A 20,601-nucleotide genomic window follows, 5' to 3' on the forward strand; every position below is an offset into this window, starting at 1 on the left:
TTTATTAAACCATTGGCTACACTACTTCGTCCGCCTGTCTGACGAAAGGGAAGTCAAAGTATGTACAGTTTCTTGTGCAGATTGGCAAATCGTTCAGCATAATCCGGTACATTAGCTAGGTACATCAATTTCGTTAGGAAATCGATCCTCAGTATTGGACGATCTTTCTCACTCGCTCGTTTACCGTTCACCTTCTCTGGTCTATGCGCTTACCTCATAATGGACCGCAAAACTAAAAGCTACACTTACTTAGGCACTACAATTAGTATAAATTATTCTATTCGCTAGTCTGAAATCGAGTGTTGCTGCGTTCGATTTGCAAGATTTCCGGTTGGTGTTTCGATTCCTCTCTGGCAGATGATGTGGTATACAGGAGCGATACAACAAACAATAGGTTGGAACAACATTTGGCTTACCGGAAATTGGCCAAATTGAAACAAAAAAGGTAAAGTCCCGATTCAGTGTCATTTCTTCAGCATTGACATAATCTAGTGGGTTTAGTTTTAACCGTGTCTCTGTTGGTCAAGCTTGCAAGGGCCGTTTACATTATGCGCGGCCGAGCTGCACTTTCCGGAAGTTTACTTGGCAGACATTTTGTAGCTACCTACAATTAAATCGGCAATGAAAACTTTCTGACGAATTTCTCTAAGTTTACGGAGCTTATTGTGTTGTTCAAATAACTGTATGAGTATTCTCTGCTCACGTAGAAAATTGACGTGAGGTCTTGAAATGGCTTGAGTGAACCAACTTTTCATCCTCTGAGTGCATTTTTAGCCGCCATAGCGAAGCTTCGCAAGCTCACGTCGTGCGTGTTGCATACGCGCTAGGCGCTGATCGTACTGTGCGCGCTAGTGAAACCGCGTGGTCCTCCCGTTGATGACGGGTTTCCAGCTGTTCAGCGACGTGTGGCTGTTGAGCCCGATCCGATCGATCTGCTCCTGCGTGGAGTCACCGATCGTCTGCTCGTCCTCCTCCTGCTCCTCGCGCGCCTCCTCGAAGAAGTCGATGATCGGGTGGTAGTTGTAGTTGATGCGCTGATGGCCGTTGGTCGCCGCCGCCGTCGTTGTGCTCGTGCTGATCGTGCTCTGCGGTGGCTGGGGCTCGGGAACGGTGGACAGTGGCACCGTGGGGATGATGGTGGCCAGGGCGGGCGTTACCTGCTGGTGCGATACCCGGTAGATGTACTGCTGCTGCTGCATGGTGGTGAGTGGCGTCTGTGGTGTCGTTTGCTGCCGCCGCCGATGCCGATCGATGATGGTCTGTGCCTGCGTCTGGGAAAGCTGGTCGGTCAGCTTGGGTGGCAGTACGGCGACCTGATTGATGCGCGAATCCGTCTCGGCGATGTTCTGGTCGAGTGACGAGTGGACGCCGGGGAGCGTTTTCCGCAGCGGACGCCGATTGCCTCCACCAACGTTGCCCGCCCGCTTCAGCGCATTTTCCGTCGGATTGTAGTGCGGGCCGCTGCGCTTGAAGGGGATGCCGTAGGCGAGATCGTTCGGCGGAGGGCTTAGGTACGTGTCAAGCGTGGGCGGTGGGATGAAGTGCGGATGCTTCGGTTTCGCCGGACCCGCCGGATGCTTGGCAGGTGGTCGCTCGAAGCGAGTCTTCGAGGGTGCCGGAGGTGGTGGTACGGCCGCTGGGAGATGCAGCGCACTCTCGTACTTGGGGGGCTTAACGCGCTGGAACCCGTTGGAGAACTGGTAGGCGATGTTGTCGTCCGGCTCGTCGTCGTCGACCTGATCGAACTGAAGCGTCGAGTAGTGGCCGTGATGGTTCGCGCCATGGTGCTGGTGATGGTGCGGCGTATTCGCTCGGATCAACGTCGACGCCGACTCGTGCGGGTCCTCGTGGATCTTGGACTTGAAGTCGTTGTAGCTGGTGAGCGGCGGGAACGTCTCCCGGTAGCCATCGATGTGGCACGAGCAGCAGGTGGGCACCTTGAAGATGTCGACATGCAGTCCGCGGGCCGCGTCCCAGCTCAGCAGCCGATGGTAGTTGTATATCTGCACGCACCGCGACCGGAAGTTGTCCGTCAGGTAGGTGCACGAGTCTTGCGGAGTGCTGAAGAGGATGCAAAAAACGAAAAAAAAACGCAAACGTTACACGACACCGACACCGACTCCACGTTTCGCACTTCACCCACCTGCACTTCTCGAGTCGGAGCGTCTGCGTGTGCTCGCCGGTGTTGACGATGTACTTCCACTCGCCCGTCGCCGAGCGGGCCTTCTGGGGTCGCGCGTACCGGATGATGCTCGGGCACATGCTGCCGCCCGACTTGGACGGGTCATCCTCTCGCTTTCTGCACGCAGCGCAACGCGGGACGGGAAGGAAGGAAACACAAAAAAAAAACTTAGAAAGCGGGCCCCCCTCGGTCGAAAGTTGGCACTTTTCTCACCTCAGCTTCGTGTTGATGCCCTGCTCGATCTCGTCCGGTTCGTAAGCGGTCCTGTCCTGGGCGCTCGCCTTGTCGATGTACTCGGCCAGCAGGGCCCCGATCGCGTGCCGGTGGCGCGTGATGCTGTACATGATCTCGGACCTGCCAGAATGATTACGGGGCGGGAAAAAAACGGGGAAAGGAACGGAAAACAGAGCGTCAGAGGGCATATGCGTATGCGAAAATCGAAACGGGTGAAAGTTGATGTTGGATGGCGGGAAAGTGGCCTTTTCTTTCGTTGGTAGCCCAATTTATTAAACAGCCAAGAAGCGGGTGGACAACAACGAGTAGAAAAATAGTCTCACCGAGATGCTACATTTCCCAAACCGAAAAAATGTCTTCCCCCGAATAACAAGTGAAAACCAATCCTCCCTCCAATTCAATCCCGGTGCAGCCGGAGGCACTAAAGTTTATTGATCGATGTAACAGACCCGAGGAAAATTGAAACCGTCGGAGATATCGACGGAGTTGTAAAATCAGTACACAAATTAAAACGTACCACATTTGATCGATCATTAACACCCGAGCTCGTGCCGGACGTTGCAACAAGGGCTAAACCGTGCTGCAATTAATCAACACTTGGCAGGGCGTGTCCGTTGTTGCTGCTTCTGCCGTAGTTGGCAGCTTTTTTCAGCAGTTTTCCACCTCTGCTCTGAACATTATCTGCAGAGAGATGTAAAACAGCCGTGGCTCGCATAAACACACACCGCGTGTTGTTTCAGTGTTTCAATATTTAAATGCCGCGGACAGCGTTTCTACCGTTCGCCAGGCCGCTTGGAATAGTTTTCCCACTCACGAGCGGCCGCAATTCCGCATGTTTTTTTCACGCTCCACACAAACGCATGATAGCCATGATGAATTTCTATGTATGCTTTGCGTGAAAGTATCGGAAATGGGCGATTCAGGCAAATCGCTCCAACGGCTCTCGATTATTTTCTTGCCGTGGTGCGTTCGATCAATGTTCGGTCAGTTTAAGAGCACGCTGTTGCTACTGTTTGTGGGACATTTTCTGGGAATTTCATTTCCTAAATTCTTAAACAAATTCCCGTAAAATATAAACTATACGATAACACGTCCCGCGAACGTGATAAGACGCTTGCAAGAATGGCACCGGTACATTAACGTGGTATTAATGTTGGAAGGTTATCTTGCGTGTTGCGATAAAATAAAACGGCTCGGAAACATTTCAGCCGATACCGAGCGGTGTGATGATCGACAACGACTACAAGCGTTGCTCGAATTTTACAAATTATTTGAAATAAAATGTGCAGAATGTGCTCTGCATGCTTACATGCAATTTTATATGTCAATCAAATAGAATGAAAATCATAATGCAGTCCTACTGTGTTGAAGACTCGAGGGTGATTTTCCAAGTTTTAAATAAATGCAGTTGTTTTCCAAACTGTGCTATAAGACTACAATTTCCATAACAAATTAGAGTTATTTAAAAATTGTATTTTCTTTTGCTGTTCGTCTTACGACTCTCCCTTCAGGTTTATCAAATGTTCAATGCAACACATGTATTCACGAGAGAATTTATTCCTAACAAATGAATAAAGGAAGAAACAAATAATATCGAAATAAGCGTTCCTAACAAACGAATAAGGGATTTTCATCTCTTAACCTATTCATAACCTAACAATTTCGAAATTAGAATTAGAAACAATTTAGAAAGGATTGTTTCATCCTCTAACCTATTTATATCCATATTTACTAGCTAGAATTAATTTTTATACTCCGGACCATGCACTTCGTCCCCGCCACAACCTCTTAAAACTAGATCTAGCGAGAACGGTCAGGGGCGCCAACGACCCATTTACCTCCATGTGCTCAGCTTTCAATACCTTCTCGCAGTTTTTTGACCTCCATGTATCGTCAGCCGTCTTTAAATCGATGTGTCTTTTTGCAAATGTTTAGTATTGTCGCTTTTGTTACGTGTTCGGTGATATTTAAGCATAGTATTAAGCATTGCTGAGGCCCCTGCGTGTGCCATGCAATTAGGAAATAAATAAATAAATATCCTAACAAATTAATAAGGGACATTGATTTCACAGATTTAAAGGATGTATTTTAATCGTAAAGCTCAAAGCGACAGATATGTTGCCCGTTTCATTTTCCATATTCTGTCCGTCGAGAAACCTTTTCTTATCCCCTTTGAACAGAGATCAAAAGGGTGAATAATATTCACCTCTAATTTATATAATATTTTCTCTAATTTATATAATATTAGAGATAAAAATCCCACATATTCCTTTCGACGCGAACTGTAGTTGGAATGACGCGACGGGGTTTTCCAGCTTGCGACTATGCTAATACGAAAACTATGACGTCCAGAATGCCGGTAGAAAACGTGACCAGCAATCACCTGATCTAATCATTGTACATCTAAGGTTTCACCTAATGCAATTACAAAGCCTGTGCTTGTCTCTCGACGCTGTATGATGATCTACAGATAAGTGATTCATTACTGGACCGATCAATCAGCCCCTGGGAGCCAGTTATCCCCAGCCGGAACGGAACTGCTCTGTTCCGGTCGCAGGAGAACCATCTCATCCAATGTCGGAGAAAGTCGATTGGATTAATAAGCATCCGGTCGGTTCATGCCGGTCTGGAAATGATCTGTCATCGTCGGGGAAATGGCCCAGGTTTAAAATGCCCGGTGATTTATCGCAAACATATGCCATCGAACGGCTTACTGCTCGGGTTATGTGCGTCCATACCGATGGGAGATGGAACCGATTTCGTCTCGTGCATGAGAAAAACTACCACCCCAAACAACGTTGCACGGCGAGTACCTCCGATAGTGTGTTTGCGCAATACGTTCACGCAAGCATAAGAGAAAAAAAGGTGCGTTCATGCGTTCGTAAACAATCGGGCGAACAATCTTGCGTCCGATGCGTACCGACCGAGATCAATCAGTGCCGGTTACGCATGAGCCGCAACGGCAAAAACATCTGATCGTCACGTTTCCGGTCGATCAAGTCGACGCTATGTGCGAAACTGCTCGACTTTACCGAGCGTCTCAGAACATGCGTCTCAAGGAAGGTAGTCCACGGTGGGCTTTGAGGATAGCAGCTGATCTACACTTGATACCTCGGTTCAGCTCAAACTCTAGGAGTTTCGCCGAGCGATAGGACTTTCTCCAATTACGCGATTGTCTTACAACGCCTTCATCAAGTTTCTCGGCTTCGAACTGGGATGGGTAAGGCTACTCACATGGGATAGTTGGCGACCCGGATGCAAACACCTCCGGAGAAGTGCTCGCAGTTTTCACTCGGTAGCAGCGCGTGCATTCCCTGAGGCCGTTGCCGATTTCCGATCAGCATCTCCGCCACGGGACCCCCGGTGGAGGATGCATTCCCGTGGACCGCTCCAACAGCGTTGACAGCGTCCACTTCCGTGCCGTTCAGGCCGGCGAACGCAAGGTCCTCGATTTGCTCGAGCGTCAGCTTAGGTTCGGCCGTTGTTGGACTGAGGGCGGTGGTCGTTGCGATCGGTGCCGGGGAGACGGGTGCGTTCTGCTTGGGGGACACCTTGGGCAGCGTCACGGGGATCGGCCCGTCGGAAGCCATCGCCAGCTGGTCCCTTTGGCTGGCGGACGCGTTGAAGGCGGTCATGTTGAGCTTCCGCTCGTGGTACGTCATGCGGTCGTCGGACTTGTCGTGCGTACGCTGGATGTTGAATCGGGGCAGCGCTTGGACGAGCTTCTCGAAGAACGGCACGGGCTCGTTGCGGGCCGCCCTGCTCGACTCGGAGCTGTTGGCTTCGATCGGGCGTACCTGGGCCTCATCCGACATATCCACCATCAGCCGACCGTCCTGAAGGTTGGAAGCGACCGGCGTCTCATGCCTACGAAATCCGTGCGGTTCCGAGCGGATGCTAAAGCTTCGCCGTAGCAGATGGTTGGAGAGGACGCCTTCATCTTCCTGCGGACCTTCGTCTTCACCGGGGAGCTCCAGATGGTGTTGCTGCTGCTGCTGTTCGAACAGAAGGCTCTCCTTCTTCGCCACGGTCCGGATCATGTTGGCGATATCGTACACGAGGGGTAGAATCAGCTCGGGCCGGTTGCCAAACATCGACTTGACCTGCAAACACGAAACGGAAGAATGGAAACCGGAAGGCGAAAGCCGCGTTAGTAATCGCACTGACCCAATTTCTATCCCCGAAGCTCCATGAAAGGTTCTACCGAAAGCGAGCAGAATGTAGGCTACCAAATGGAGGTGCTACTCCGGGAAATTACTCCAATCAACGGCATTAGATCGATTCGTAAGCGAACTGGCTCGAAAATTGACTTCATCTCCTCTTCCCTTTACAGCTCGGCCTCGGCTAATCGTGCCGTTTACCGTTGCGTTGGTTTTATTTGCAACACACACGGCCACAAGTGCCATAACAACTTCTCGCCAGCCCCATAATGACCCATTATTTTTCCGTTGTTGCCTATTTCCAAGAAATAAATTCTACTCGCGCCTCGTTCACGGGAAACGTGAGGATGTCGTTTCTCTTCCTCTTCCCCATTTTGGATGTTGTGAATCCACCGAAAAGCAGAGCCTGTATCAACGTCGCGGTTCGGATCACTTTAATGGGTGGGGTTTCATTCTTGTTTTTCCTTTATCGCCACCTACAACGAACCACAATTGAATTGCAAATGAGCATATATAGCCACAGGTGGTCGGAGGTGAATGTCTAATTTTGGCAGTTTGTGTCAACGTCTATCGATGCTGGGGTTTGGTCAGTTATTGTCTGCCCATTTGGTTCAGTATTTGTATAACTGCACAAACGAATTGATAAGATTTATTTGAATCATACCAAGTGTTCGTTCAGCTGATAAAGCAATGAAGATCGTGAATGTGCTAAATGTAAATTGTGCTAAACAGATAGTAAATACATTGAAGCTACCCTATCGGTATGCATACGAGGCATGTGTGAAGCAGTAAAATCATGTTTTGTTTTCAATAACTGAATTCAGCAAAAATAAGAAGTGTGGAACAATGAAAATTTTCTGTTTTTTTTAATGTAACAGTTTATGGAAAAACAAGGAAAAGTACATGCTTAAACAATCACAAGATTACAGCCTTTATTTCAATTTAGGCTAGACAACAAAAAGGAAATCGAACTACAATCGCATTGGCACAAATGAGATCAAGGTTACGGAATTTCTATATTCAGTATTCAATATTTTTCTCGTCACTTTTAAATTCTTCCATTTTTATGTTTGCCTTTGTGAGAATCTTATTTGCATAAAACAGAGGGTGATGGTCAACTGGAATTTGCAGGTTAAGTGACTGTGGCATTAAGGCTCACATATAATGATTTCGTCAAAATCACGTAGCATCCATCATACATAACTATATCGTAAATCGTTCAAATTGTACTAATTAAAAATATTAGCGTCGCTCGTTGATCGATGAAGAGCAATCAAGTATTTACCGGTTGCAGGCCACATCAGGCAACAACATCTGATTTATGACCGTTGCGAAATGGCATAATTGTGTGTGAGTGGCGGTGTGGCTTATTTAATCAATGAAAGCGGCCACCTCATCCCCCAAAAACTCGTTCCGGCGGAAATCTTATCTGTCCCTTCTACCATTGTCAGTCACCCTGGGCTATCTTATCGCACCTCCCGAGGGGTTGTGCGAGTTTCGCAATCAATCTGAGCCACAAATCAGTGCCATTTTCTTCCCTTCCCTGTGTCCTTCGGGATACAAAAAACAATTGCAATCCACCCACCGAAAAGCTGTTTCGTAATGGGGGGAAGATTAACTGATGCGATTAGGAACGAACTTGCGGTATTGGTGGCTGACGGGCTGATCCGATTTCCGCCCTTAGATGTCGCACCGACGCCGTGCATCGATCAAACCGGCGTTTATCAGCGGGGATGGATCGTTCGACCTGATAAGAGGTCTCGGTGTCTTTGGTTGAAGGATAAACGCGCCCCGTTCGGTCGTTTAGTATCGATTGTACCTTCGGAAGCAATGCAGTGGACAGTGTTTGTTGTTTGTTTGGCCGTCGGTAGGTACTCGGTTGGTTTGCCGCAAGGTAGTTGTTTACGTTGTCTGTGTTCGCCTTTTCTACACAGCCATCCCGTGCATCCGGGCCGAGAGTGAGGATGAGCGCGCGCCACGACTCATCGGTGGTACGAACGCACCGTGGGGACAGTTTCCGTCGGCGGTTTCGATCAACACCAGCCACAATCTGCATTGTGGAGGCGCCGTCGTTGACCGGCAGCACGTCCTGACGGCCGCCCAGTGTGTGTTCAACGCCAACCGACGCCTGCTGGACCCGTACTGGATCGAGGTACGGGCCGGAGACATTGCTCTGGCACCGGTTGGAGCACGCCGTCAGACGCGCCGCGTCTCGCAGATCTTCGTGCACCCGCAGTTCAACGTCCTTACGCTCGAGCACGATGTGGCCGTGCTGAGGCTCGACCGCCCGTACGATCTTCCCTCGAACACTATTAATATGGCTAACCGGACGCGCCGGATCGTGCGGAACGGGGCTAACTGTCAGATGGCGGGCTGGGGTGCGTCGGCGGCAACGGTCAACGCACCGGTCAACGTGCTGCAGCGCTTCCTGCCGATGACGGTCAACGATCGCGAGCTGTGCAACCAGGGAACCATGCACGCCGGACGCGTCCTGGAGAGCCAGCTGTGCGCTGGGAACACGGCCGCATCGAACAATGCGGCTCCGTGCGCTGGCAACGCCGGCACTGGGCTCTACTGCGACCGGGCGCTAGTAGGCACGCTCTCGTTTGGTATCAACTGCGGTGTGGCCAACAACCCGCCAGTCTTCACGCAGGTGCGCTTCTACAACGACTGGATCGAGCGGCAGCTGAACCAAACGCAGGGACTGCCCGCCGGCTGGACTCCAGCCCAGTTGTAAGGGACATCTGAGTGATACACAGGCTTCTTTTGCACCAATAAAGACCTAATTCCTTCCATGTACTATTTTGCGTTTAGTTTTCGAATTACTCCCAATGTTAAGTGCCAGTATCTTGGTCTAAGTACCTGTTACTTGGTCCAGATTTGTAGACTCCGAGGAGACTACTACACAGCATTTATTAATCCAAGTTGAACTATCTAAAACCTTGTTGAACTTCTTTGAATAGCTATTCCAACATTTGATACGATCCCAAAGATCCAATACCAGGGGTAGATCGTACAAGTTGCGACTTGATATATTGAGTTGAAGTCGGCAAAGTTATCCATCCATGTTTTCCTAGTTTATTTGAACTCACTATATCCTGAAGTTAATCATAACCACTATTTCTTTCACACGAACGTAGGCAGTATGTGTTAGTTATCGAAATCTCTCCTTGTGTTAGCTTTATTTTCCGGAAGATCTATCTTACATCGTCGGTATCGGCATGCTGCCACCGAGCGGAATGTCCTGGCGCGAGAACTGCTCCCGAATCCAGGGCAGATAGTAACGGATCTGGGCGTACACACCCGGTTGGTTTGCCTGTCCGCAGCCCAGTCCTGTCGACAGAATACCGGCCAGCCGGCCTTCGCAGAACAGACCCGTGCCGAGGTTGCTAGCGCACACGCCCGGCCCGGCGTTGGTTCCACCGGCGCACACCTGCGTCTCCCGGATGTTGCCGAGGTGCACCGCAAGTCCGTTGCACGTGTCCCGGTTGAGGATGGGCGCGGCGATGAACTGCTGCACGGGCGTGGCGGTCGCGTTGTTCCAGCCGGCCACCTGACAGGCCTGCCCGTCGAACGGGATCTCCTCGTAGAACGTGGCAAAGTCCAGGCCCGGTACGGGCACAATCGGTACGAAGAAGTTCGAGCTCGTGCGGAGGACGGCCACGTTGTGCTCGAACGTGAACGGGTTGTACTGTGGGTGCACGTAGATGGCGGTGATCCCGATTCGTGGTGCTCCGAAGTTGAGCTGCAACGCGCCGGACAGGATGGTGACCTGGTTGGGGAAGAGCAGTGTGTTCGTTGTCGTCAGAACGCACCGGGCGGAGGTGAGGACGTGGTTCTCGTTCAGGATGACTCCCCCGCAGAAGGCATTGTTCGGGGGTGCCGGTAGTCCGACGGCGACGAGCGACGGGAACTGACCGTTGACGGCATTGGTGCCGCCGGCAATGAATGGCTGGAACGGTTCGTAGCCAAACTCCTCCTCCAACTCCGCGTACCTTTGCCCACTAACCAGGGCACTGCAAGCGAGGGCTAGGGCGGATGCAGAGTAGGTCGAGCGAAGTTCGAAATTAGTTAAACTAAATTTAGGAGGATTTGGTCGTATGCCCTTGGTTCGATGCCTTACCAAAAGCCAGCACAACAAACGCGGTTCCTCTCATTTCGTGCGATGTGGATGAACACCTTCCAAACACTGATAGGAACTGTCAGGGTTGTCCGCTGTAAAAGCCAACGTTGGCTTTAGATGGAGAGTATTCAAGAGGGGGGTATCCTGCCTCTTTTTTTCTATAGGCCTCCCGAGGGTGGTAAAGTGGATTAGGTTCCCTGTTATCATGCCGCAGTCCTGACTCACGCATGGGAGTGAACATCAGGTAGCGCATAGGCTCCGGCAGGTCGAGATAAGATAATCTTTTACCATTGTTTAGTCCGTGGTCTTTTTCTTCCGTTCTGTAGGAGGATACCACACCTCACTCGTTAATGTCGTGGGAGCTTGCTTAAACAAGGGTAGCTACAGGTTGTGTTCAGTTGACGTCCAGCACTCGTAGGCTTCGGACTTGAGCGAAGAGAGCGAAATGCAGAAGTTAGTACTTATCGGTGTCCTGTTGGCGGTAGCCCAGGCCGCTCCGGATGGCGGACCTCGTGTGACGGGTGGTGCGCTAACCGTCCCGGGCCAGTTCCCGTCGGCGGTCATCATCGAGACGCCGTACATCGCGCAGAACTGCATGGGCACGGTGGTGAACCGGCAGCACGTGCTGACGGCGGCCAGCTGCGTCATGAATCCGACCACGTTCGCCATGATCAACCCGTTCTGGCTGCGGGTGATTGCCGGTGACATCAACATCGTGCAGCCGACGATTCGGCGCGAGGTGCGTAACGTCTCCCGGAGCTACGTGCACCCGAACTACAACCGGCTGACGGACGGCAACAACCTGGCGGTGCTGCGCGTCGATCTGCCGTTCTCGGAGTTCCACAACACGATCGAGCCGGCGCTGATGAACGAGCGGCTGCTGCCCGACAACACGCAGTGTGAGTTCGCAGGCTGGGGTGCCACCGCCAATCAGGTGACGGCCGCCGTCCGCCCGGCTCAGTACGTCATCACGCAGCCGCTCCTGACGACGGCCCAGTGTAATGCCGCCAACGTGCACAACAATCGCGTCCAGCAGACCATGGTCTGTGCCGGTGCGCTCGCCCAGAACCCGAACGCGGTGTGCCTAGGCAACATGGGTGGTGGACTGTACTGCAACGGACGGTTGACCGGTGTGCTGGCGTTCGGAATGGGCTGCGGTGTCGCTAACCAACCTGGCGTCTACATGGACGTGCGACAGTACGCCCAGTGGATCCAGCAGCAGTTCACGCGCACGGACAACCCGCCACCGGGCTGGGTTCCTCCGCAGCCACTGTAAGGAGGGTTTTCAAGAGTGCTGACGCTATCGAATGTCAATAAAACGTAAACACGATCAGTTCCACAATTCGACTGAAGGTTAAGTTTTTTCTTTCCGAAGTTCAATGTGCTAAAACAAACGATGATGTACAGTTGTTCACATTTCTGAAAGATCAAAGTGTAAAAAGATTATGGTATACTTTGTTGTTGCGTGGAGTGCGCTATGATTTTTTTTTAAATGGCCTATCTTCCCTAACTGAAATTTGACTTATCATCTCCCAGGAGTAGAAACGGTAACTCATTAACGAAGTTCCAGATTCTAAACATGAACTTACGACTTCTGGTGGTTCATGCTAGAAGAAGCTTCTATAGTTCCGATCGAATAGGAACCACTCTTCAGAATCAGTTTGTGAGTCAGCATCTTTCTCATAGCTAGGGTTCTTGATGATCAAAATCGACAGATTTTCGAACGAAACACGCTCATTTATTTGGGAACTCTAGAATTCAGCTAAGTGAGCTGGATAGTCGATAAGAATTAAAACTCCACTGGGTTCCATCCTGGTGGCATGGGCTGGGTGCGGTTGAGCTGCTGGTGGATCCAGTGCATGTGGAACCGCACTTGCGTCGACACCAGGTTGGATACAATCGGTGTCTGTTGTGTCAAATCCCATCGCCACGAATGGATCGCCGTCAGTTGGCCATCGCAGAACAGCGGGTCACCCTGAAGCGTTATGAACGTGTTGCTCTGCTGCATGCACAGGTTGTCCTCGCGCACGTTCGGTTCGATGAGACGGTCTGTATTGCACAAATCTCGGTTTCGGATCGTCACTGGCACCGCCTGAAGACGTGGTGTGAAGGTAACGGTTACTCCAATTTCCGGCCGGACCCAGTTCAACGCGTAACATGCGTGATTGTCCGGTACGATCCGCATGCGAATCACTGCCGGCTCGATGGCGTTACTGGGCAGATGGAACGGTTCAGCGAGCTGCGAAAAAATACCGAAACCGGTCCAATGAAGAGGGAGTCAGGACACGGTGAGTCACCCGGTAGGAGCACCAAATGTTCCTCATCTTACCCGAATCACCGCCAGATTGTTCTCGAACGCGTGCGACCGGTAGTTCTCGTGCACGAAGATGTGCTGTGCGACGCGGGTCTGGCGCGTTAGGGCGATCTCCCTGGTGGATATATCACCGCCAAAGACACGCACCAGACGGGCGGGGAATACGCGTGTGCGCTCCGCATTCAGCACGCAGAACGCCGACGTCAGGATATGCGTAGCGTCAATCACTTCGCCGAGACAAAAGCGTTCCTCTTCGGGTGTTTTCACGACAACCACCGAGGGAAACTCACCCGGGAAGGCATCGCGCACTGTGTCAGGAACTTGAGCCAAGCTTCCCGCGACGCAGACAAGCAGAAACGTTAATGCACAAAACTTTGCCATTGTTCACCACTACTAGTCGTGCCCAGTGTGCTTCACTCGATCGACACCAAGCTTATGAACCTTCGCTCAGGGCAGGAACCTAAACGCGACATCACCTGCACCCGTTTGACGGTCGATTTTATCGGAATCGGACCGAGGGATTAGCGGTTAATCTTAGATACGGTATCTGCAGATAGGTATAGCTCCATCCACCTTGACTAAGCGCTGTGAAGGACTAGATAAAGCCGGTCATGAATTTCATCTATTCCACACAACCCACTAGGAACGTATTGGGGTAAGCTCAACGCGGTGCGCTACATCTGAACTGAATCAACCCAAATCATAGCGGAGTAGTATGCTTTCCGTAGACCGTAGAGCTTAAAGTATTAATAACAAGATGGATTGAATTTGTATTCTTCTAAATCCAGGAAAAGTTGAGTTGGGAAAGGTTCTTACACATCGTTTGCTGATACCGAACGTTTATTTTGATACTATCATGAATGTTTTCAAAACTATTTCAACTAAGCCATTGCGATCACTCATACTACTTCGTCGTTAGATTGTTATTCGAATTGATTTCTTTTATCGTTCAGTGAAGCCTAAAACTCCACTGGATTCCATCCTTCCGGCATAGGTTGCGTTCTGTTGAGCTGCTGGTTGATCCAGTGGCTGTGGAATCGAGGTTGTGTGGCCGCTATATGGGGGATTTGGCTGGAGTTCCATCTGAAGGATAATATTGCCGCTAATCGACCATCGCAAAACATGAGATCGCCTACAGTGGTGGCAAAGCCGGCGGCGCTCAGTTCCATGCAGAGCAGATCCTCCCGTATGGTAAGTTCCCAAGGGCGACGAGAGATGCAGACATCACGGTTGCGGATGTTGACGTTGAAAGCCTGTTGCCGTGGCACCGAAGTGGGTTCTCCTGTGCCTCCCGGACGGAACCACCTGACCACGTCACACGGATGGCCGTCCGGTAGGATTCGCGTCTGTATCTCCACCTCCTCGATAACGTTGCTCGGCAGGTCGAACGGTTCTGCTAGCTGCAGATGTGGCGGATCTAATTACTAACGCTTTCAAGAAGGCAATAGCACCACGATACTTACACGGATAACAGCGAAGCTATTCTCATTGGTGTGCGGTCGATAGTTTTCGTGTACGAAAATATGCTCGACAGCACGCGTTTGACGGTGGATTCCGACCGGCATGATGGTCAAATCGCCACCAATCACATGCACCAGACGGGGTGGGAAGATGCGCATATTGTCGTTGGTCAGCACGCACGGCGCTGCGGTAAGCACGTGGTACTCGTTTAACACGGTTCCGAGGCAATACCGACGGGGTGTAGGAGTTGTTATCACGACCACCGATGGAAACTCCCCCGGCACGGTGTCCCGCAAGGTGGTGGGAGTTTGTCCCAAACCACCGACAACTAACAGAGCCAGCACAAATGCAACACACTTGGCCATCGTTGGTGGAACGTAGTGTTTCGGTTGACAGGTGTAGGATAACTAAAACGCTATGCAACTGTCTCTTGGTCCGTGTCCAGTGACAAAAAAGGAACGTTACATTGTGAGGATTATATCCTAATTAGATAAATATTATCAAATTCCCTAGCACCTAGCGGTAGTTTTTCGGAAACTAGAGATATCGGTATCGATTATCCATATGTGTTTATCATCGAGCTTAGAAATTCAATCGTGTCTTGATCTAATCATTTGCTGTTTACATGTGAAGCATTAGCCGTGGGAGAAGAGAGCATTAGCCGCGGTGTGGAATTCTTCTTCTTCTTGGCGTAACGACCTCTTGGTCATGCCTGCCCTTCAAGGGCTTACGAGACTTTTTACCCTATGTGTACGTGGATAGTCAGTCCTCTCGTACAGGGGGAGGGTCCGGTCTCGGTTGGGATTCGAACCCACGCCGTCGAGGTGGTGAGCCCCGGCGCTCATGGACCGATTTTCTAACCGGCGCTACCGCACGGCTGTCGCGGACCCCCGCGGTGTGGAATTACAAACTTCAAATAAGCCTGCATTTAATTTGCTGGTTTGAAGTGTGAATGAAAAATAAAATTCGAATTCGAACTTGTCGCCTAAATATCCAAGCTTGGGTATACGAGGAAATTCATCCTCTTGGGCGTATGGGCTGAATTGAGTGGAGGAATGGACTGCTGCTTGTTAGCATGTCCATGCAGGAGCGTCTGTTCTCCATGTTAGGAGTGACTCAGACCAGCGTTTGCTGCCCATGTTAGGAGCAGCTTTATATTCTCTCCTGGTGTTCTACGGGACGTAAAACGGCTAGGATGCGTTTTTCCACTGACGAGATAGGAGGCGAGGGAGAGGCCTTGCAAGTCACCCTCTGTATCATTGCAACGAAAAGATAGCATAATGAAGAATCGATTTGGATCAATCGTGCCAGACCTTACGCGACGTAAACGTAGTCCTTTTTCTCTGTTTACTTGGAATTGGAAGCTCGGTACATGGAACTGTAGGACACCTGCTGTTGCCTCAATGACCACTGGCGTATGGTGGAGCGATACAACATCATCAACAGCACAGCCGAGCAGACACCAGGCCCTAAGCCACGAAACCAGAGGAATGAGTGGTTCGATAACGGGTGCAGGCGGGTACTATCCGATAAGAACGCCGCATGCGGCCGAATGCTGCAGCTTGAAACCCGTCAGAATGTGGAACACTACAAACGACTGAGGGCACCGCAAACCCGAATCTTCGAGAGTAAGAAGCGCCACTTCGAGGAGTCTGATGAACAACTGGTGAATAGTGCAGGTGCTACTTCAACGGAGTCAGCATGCACCAGCTAATTGTGAAAATCTGGGAGTAGGAAAGGATACCTAAAGACTGGAAAGTGAATGTCATCCACTCATTGTACAAGAATGGATTATGCTAACTTTCAAGCCATCGCTGAGTCCTCAATGTTGCCTAAAAAATCCTACCTCAGAAACTCTTCTGCAGACTCGCGCCCATTGTTACAGATTTCGTCGGAATCTACCAACCTGGGTTTGTTGGAGGTGATTCCACCATCGACCAGATCTTCACTCTACTGCAGATCCTCCAGAAGTGTAGATCTTCCGTTGGCACCTCACCGGGGTCTGAGGGAAGGTGATAGACTCTCCTGCTTTCTAATCAACATCGCTCTGGAAGGTGTCATGAGGAGCGCGGACTTCGATTTTCACCCGCTCTCTCTAATTCCTCGGTTTTGGAGTCGACATCGACACCATGGGGTGGAACACTAGGATGGTTTGCAAGGCGTACACCCGACTGAAACGCGAGGCCGCAAGGATTGGATAAATGATCAATGCGACGAAAACAAACTACCTGCTCGTCGATGGCTCTGACAGTGACAGAGCCAGGCTGGGGAACAGTGTATCTGTGGATGGCGACGAACTTGAGGTAGTAGCGGAGTTTTGATGCCTCGGCACTGTGGTAGCTCCGGACCACGACGTAAGCTGCGAAATCCGGAGGCGCATTGTTCAGGGGAATCGTGTCTATTATGGGCTCAACAACCTACTGAGATCCACATGGCTTCTCCCATGCACGAATTGTGGACCAGTCGTTCTCTATGGACATGAATCCTGGACTCTGCTCACGGAAGACGCCAATGACCTAGCAGTCTTCGAGGGAGAATGGTGTATGGAGGAGAAGTGGATTATAAATCGATCTTTGATAAAAGACCCCAAATTTACGCCACTAATACTGCGATTTTGGTTCAAGGTGATTGTATTTTATCTCTTTCTCCGTCTTCGTTCATACCTGTCCATTCAGAGCATACCAGACTTTAGGGAGCGCCTTGAAGCTCTTGGGTCAATTTTCTAACGGGTGTTACCGCTCAGTTGTCACGGAACCCCACGGTAGGTTGATTATAGTTTGAGACAAATAATAAGGATTATAAGCAGACAAAAAGTGTTTAATCCTTTTGTTAGGTTCCTTCGATGGTTTCTAACGCATCGTTTGCTGTTACCTAACATTTATTGTGATACTATCATGAATGTTTGCAAAACTTTTTCAACTGTGGAACTGTGTTTCTGTGAAAAATCTCACACAGTTAATTGTCGGCATAAATTGTTATTATATTGTTATTAGCATTGCTTATTTTATCATTCAGTCAAGCTTAAAACTCCACTGGATTCCATCCTTCCGGCATAGGTTGGGTGCGATTGAGCTGCTGGTTGATCCAGTGGCTGTGGAATCGAGGTTGTGTGGCCGCTATATGCATGGTTTCCACATCACCAACAGTTCTGAACCATACAAAGGATAATATGGCCGCTAATCGACCATCGCAAAACATGAGATCGCCTTCAATGGTGTTTATGTTGGCGACGGTCAGCTCCATGCAGAGCAGATCCTCCCGTATGGTAAGTTCCCAAGGGCGACGAGAGATGCAGACATCACGGTTGCGGATGTTGACGTTGAAAGCCTGTTGCCGTGGCACCGAAGTGGGTTCTCCTGTGCCTCCCGGACGGAACCACCTGACCACGTCACACGGATGGCCGTCCGGTAGGATTCGCGTCTGTATCTCCACCTCCTCGATGACGTTGCTCGGCAGGTCGAACGGTTCTGCTAGCTACAGATATGGCGGATCTAATTACTAACGCTTTCAAGAAGGCAATAGCACCACGATACTTACACGGATAACAGCGAAGCTATTCTCATTGGTGTGCGGTCGATAGTTTTCGTGTACGAAAATATGCTCGACAGCACGCGTTTGACGGTGGATTCCGACCGGCATGATGGTCAAATCGCCACCAATCACATGCACCAGACGGGGTGGGAAGATGCGCATATTGTCGTTGGTCAGCACGCACGGCGCTGCGGTAAGCACGTGGTACTCGTTTAACACGGTTCCGAGGCAATACAGACGGGGTGTAGGAGTTGTTATCACGACCACCGATGGAAACTCCCCCGGCACCGTGTTCCGAAGCGTGGTGGGAGTTTGTCCTAAACCACCGGCAACTAACAGAGCCAGCACAAATGCAACACACTTGGCCATCGTTGGTGGAATGCAGTGTTTCAGTTGATAGGCGTAAGCCAACTAAATGCGAGCCTCAACCGATCACATGCTGTATCCAATTGCCTTTTAGTCTATGCTAGTGACAAAAATGGAACGTTACATTGTAGGAATTAAAGCCTCACTTGATAAACCTTATCAAATTTCCTAGCATCTTGGGTTAGTTTCTGGGAAACGAGAGATATCGGTATCGATTATCCACAATTTATTGATCGAGCTTAAGAATCCAATCGGGCCTTGATCTAATCATTTGCTGTTTCCATAGCCGAAGGGAAGTGTGATAAGGAATAAAAAACTTCAACTAAGCCTCAAACAAATTTGCTGCTTTTAGGTGTGAGAGAAAAGTATACAGGCATCAATTATTGGATAGTACAAAACATGTAAGATACATTGAAACACTTATAATCCTAACTGAAATTTGGGTTTTCTGATTGCAAACATATGATTTCAGGAATTACACTTTTCTTCTATCCACATGATTCGTTTTGGGTCATTAATTGGACGCACAATAGTAATTGGAATTATTGGAGCTCGCATACTGTTAGGTACGTATCAATCAAGGAAATCAAGAGATATCAACTCGTTTATGGAATATAAATCAACCTTTGATAAAAACCCCACATTGCTGTCATCATAAGTGTTGTTGGCAGTCAGCGGTTTTGGTTCAAGATGGCTGTATTTTATCTCGTTGTTGGCGTAACGTCCGTCTTCGGTTATGCCTTATTTAGAGCTTACTCAACTATTTCCCTTTGAGTACGTAGATGACCCTTTCGTACCGCGGCTGATGTCCTACCAACGTAATCGCTCGGCTGTCACAGATCCCAATGTAGTTTGATATAGACACATGATAAGGATTATATGGCAAGTATCGAAAAAGTGTCAAAGCCAAATAAGAATGAAGGTCTCGTTTCTATGGCACATACGTTGAACAGTTTTTGTTTGCTTCCTTCGACGGTTTCTAAGTTGAAGAAACGAGTGAAGGTGAAAACAGGATGATAAGAGCGGTACAATATATGATTTCGCTTGCGGGATGAAGTTGGTTGAAACGATGTTTTGAACGATTAAAATGATCGTCAATATTTTTCAATTAGGTTAACCCAGATCTATTAAATGCCTCCACTTAAGACTTGATCCTCTTGCATTGACTACGAATTTTAAGAAAGTATCTACTAACCTGCTCCAGCGTCAGTGTGTGGCCTTCGCGCGAGTTCACCTGCGCCGTAATGAGTGCAGCCAGCGTAGACTTCTGCGTTTTGGACATCACCTTCAGCAGCGGCAGCACCTCGCCGAACTTTCGCTGGAACTCTCGGTTGGCGAACGCCTTCAGCATGATGCGCTTCATGCGCTCAGCCTTCCGCTGGAAGTCCATAGTACCTTGTTCGACGAACTCAACGTCGTCCATCACCTCGAAGCTGGTGTCGTCGTCTTCCATCAAGAACGGTTCCAGCGTGTCCTGGGGCTGGTGGTCCGGTGCCACCGCCTCTGCCGGTTCCGGTGGCGGTGGTGGTGGCTTCGCGTAGCTGATGATCTTATGCGACGGTTGCATCTGCTGATCGCTACCATCGTTCACGTAGTAGTAGTCGTCCGCCTCGTCCTTTCCGTCGTCCATTTCGAAGTCGGGAAGGCCGGAATCGGACGTAGCGCATGCCGGGTGGTAAGGCAACACTGCCGCAATCCACAGGATGACCAGCAGGGTCAACTTCACTCGCGATTGCATTGTCTATACTTGATAGATTCACTGAACACAAACGATTTCCAAGCCGCTTCTTGGATAGTGCTTTATTTTAGTGTTCACAACTATTTTTGTCACACACACTTACTCCGCATTATCCATTGTTTGACACGTTGGAAACGGGTTTATCAATATCAACACCTTCACGATTAAAAATACAAAGTTGAGAAACGAGGTTAGGGTAACGCCATCTTCAATTAAATGCACGACGCGATGGGCTAATGGCGACCGGACACAAGGTGATAAGATATTGGCTACCAGCTAAATATTACATTGATAAAATTGAAAGCAAAATCTGTGACACTTTTACGACAGGGAAAGAGTGAGTGTTAGCGAAAGTGCTTTCCAAAAGCGGAGACTTCAATTAGAAATCATTTTATAGGAAAGCAGCACTCGTTAACGATAGAAAGGTTTTCACCGAGGGGCCGGAAATGGAACCGCTTCCCTGCAAGCAGCAGATAACAATTTATCATGTGT

At 49.8% G+C, this 20,601-nt stretch overlaps 6 protein-coding genes across 6 annotated transcripts; 2 read left to right on the top strand and 4 right to left on the bottom strand.

The window, feature by feature from the left end:
- Positions 1–848: 848 nt before the first annotated feature.
- LOC131263222 (neurotrophin 1) lies at positions 849–20,109 on the bottom strand. The gene is made up of 5 exons (XM_058265389.1): positions 19,567–20,109; positions 5,651–6,519; positions 2,396–2,536; positions 2,144–2,299; positions 849–2,061 (listed from the first exon to the last, which is right to left on the bottom strand). The coding sequence occupies exons 1-5, from the start codon at positions 20,107–20,109 to the stop codon at positions 849–851; spliced, it is 2,922 nt and encodes a 973-aa protein (XP_058121372.1).
- Positions 8,407–9,313, top strand: LOC131263224 (trypsin I-P38-like). Its single transcript, XM_058265390.1, has 2 exons — positions 8,407–8,443; positions 8,511–9,313. The coding sequence occupies exons 1-2, from the start codon at positions 8,407–8,409 to the stop codon at positions 9,311–9,313; spliced, it is 840 nt and encodes a 279-aa protein (XP_058121373.1).
- On the top strand, positions 11,145–11,975 carry LOC131263225 (anionic trypsin-2-like). Its single transcript, XM_058265391.1, has one exon. The coding sequence runs from the start codon at positions 11,145–11,147 to the stop codon at positions 11,973–11,975; it is 831 nt and encodes a 276-aa protein (XP_058121374.1).
- Positions 12,489–13,394, bottom strand: LOC131263227 (chymotrypsin-C-like). The gene is made up of 2 exons (XM_058265394.1): positions 13,029–13,394; positions 12,489–12,938 (listed from the first exon to the last, which is right to left on the bottom strand). Exons 1-2 carry the CDS (start codon positions 13,392–13,394, stop codon positions 12,489–12,491), a joined length of 816 nt encoding a protein of 271 aa, XP_058121377.1.
- Positions 13,973–14,839, bottom strand: LOC131263228 (chymotrypsin-C-like). The gene is made up of 2 exons (XM_058265395.1): positions 14,477–14,839; positions 13,973–14,413 (listed from the first exon to the last, which is right to left on the bottom strand). The coding sequence occupies exons 1-2, from the start codon at positions 14,837–14,839 to the stop codon at positions 13,973–13,975; spliced, it is 804 nt and encodes a 267-aa protein (XP_058121378.1).
- Positions 17,496–18,374, bottom strand: LOC131263226 (chymotrypsin-C-like). Its single transcript, XM_058265392.1, has 2 exons — positions 18,012–18,374; positions 17,496–17,948 (listed from the first exon to the last, which is right to left on the bottom strand). Exons 1-2 carry the CDS (start codon positions 18,372–18,374, stop codon positions 17,496–17,498), a joined length of 816 nt encoding a protein of 271 aa, XP_058121375.1.
- Positions 20,110–20,601: the final 492 nt, after the last annotated feature.

The sequence above is a fragment of the Anopheles coustani genome, chromosome 2 (genome assembly GCF_943734705.1).
Source record: "Anopheles coustani chromosome 2, idAnoCousDA_361_x.2, whole genome shotgun sequence".
Classification (NCBI taxonomy): Eukaryota; Metazoa; Arthropoda; class Insecta; order Diptera; family Culicidae; genus Anopheles; species Anopheles coustani.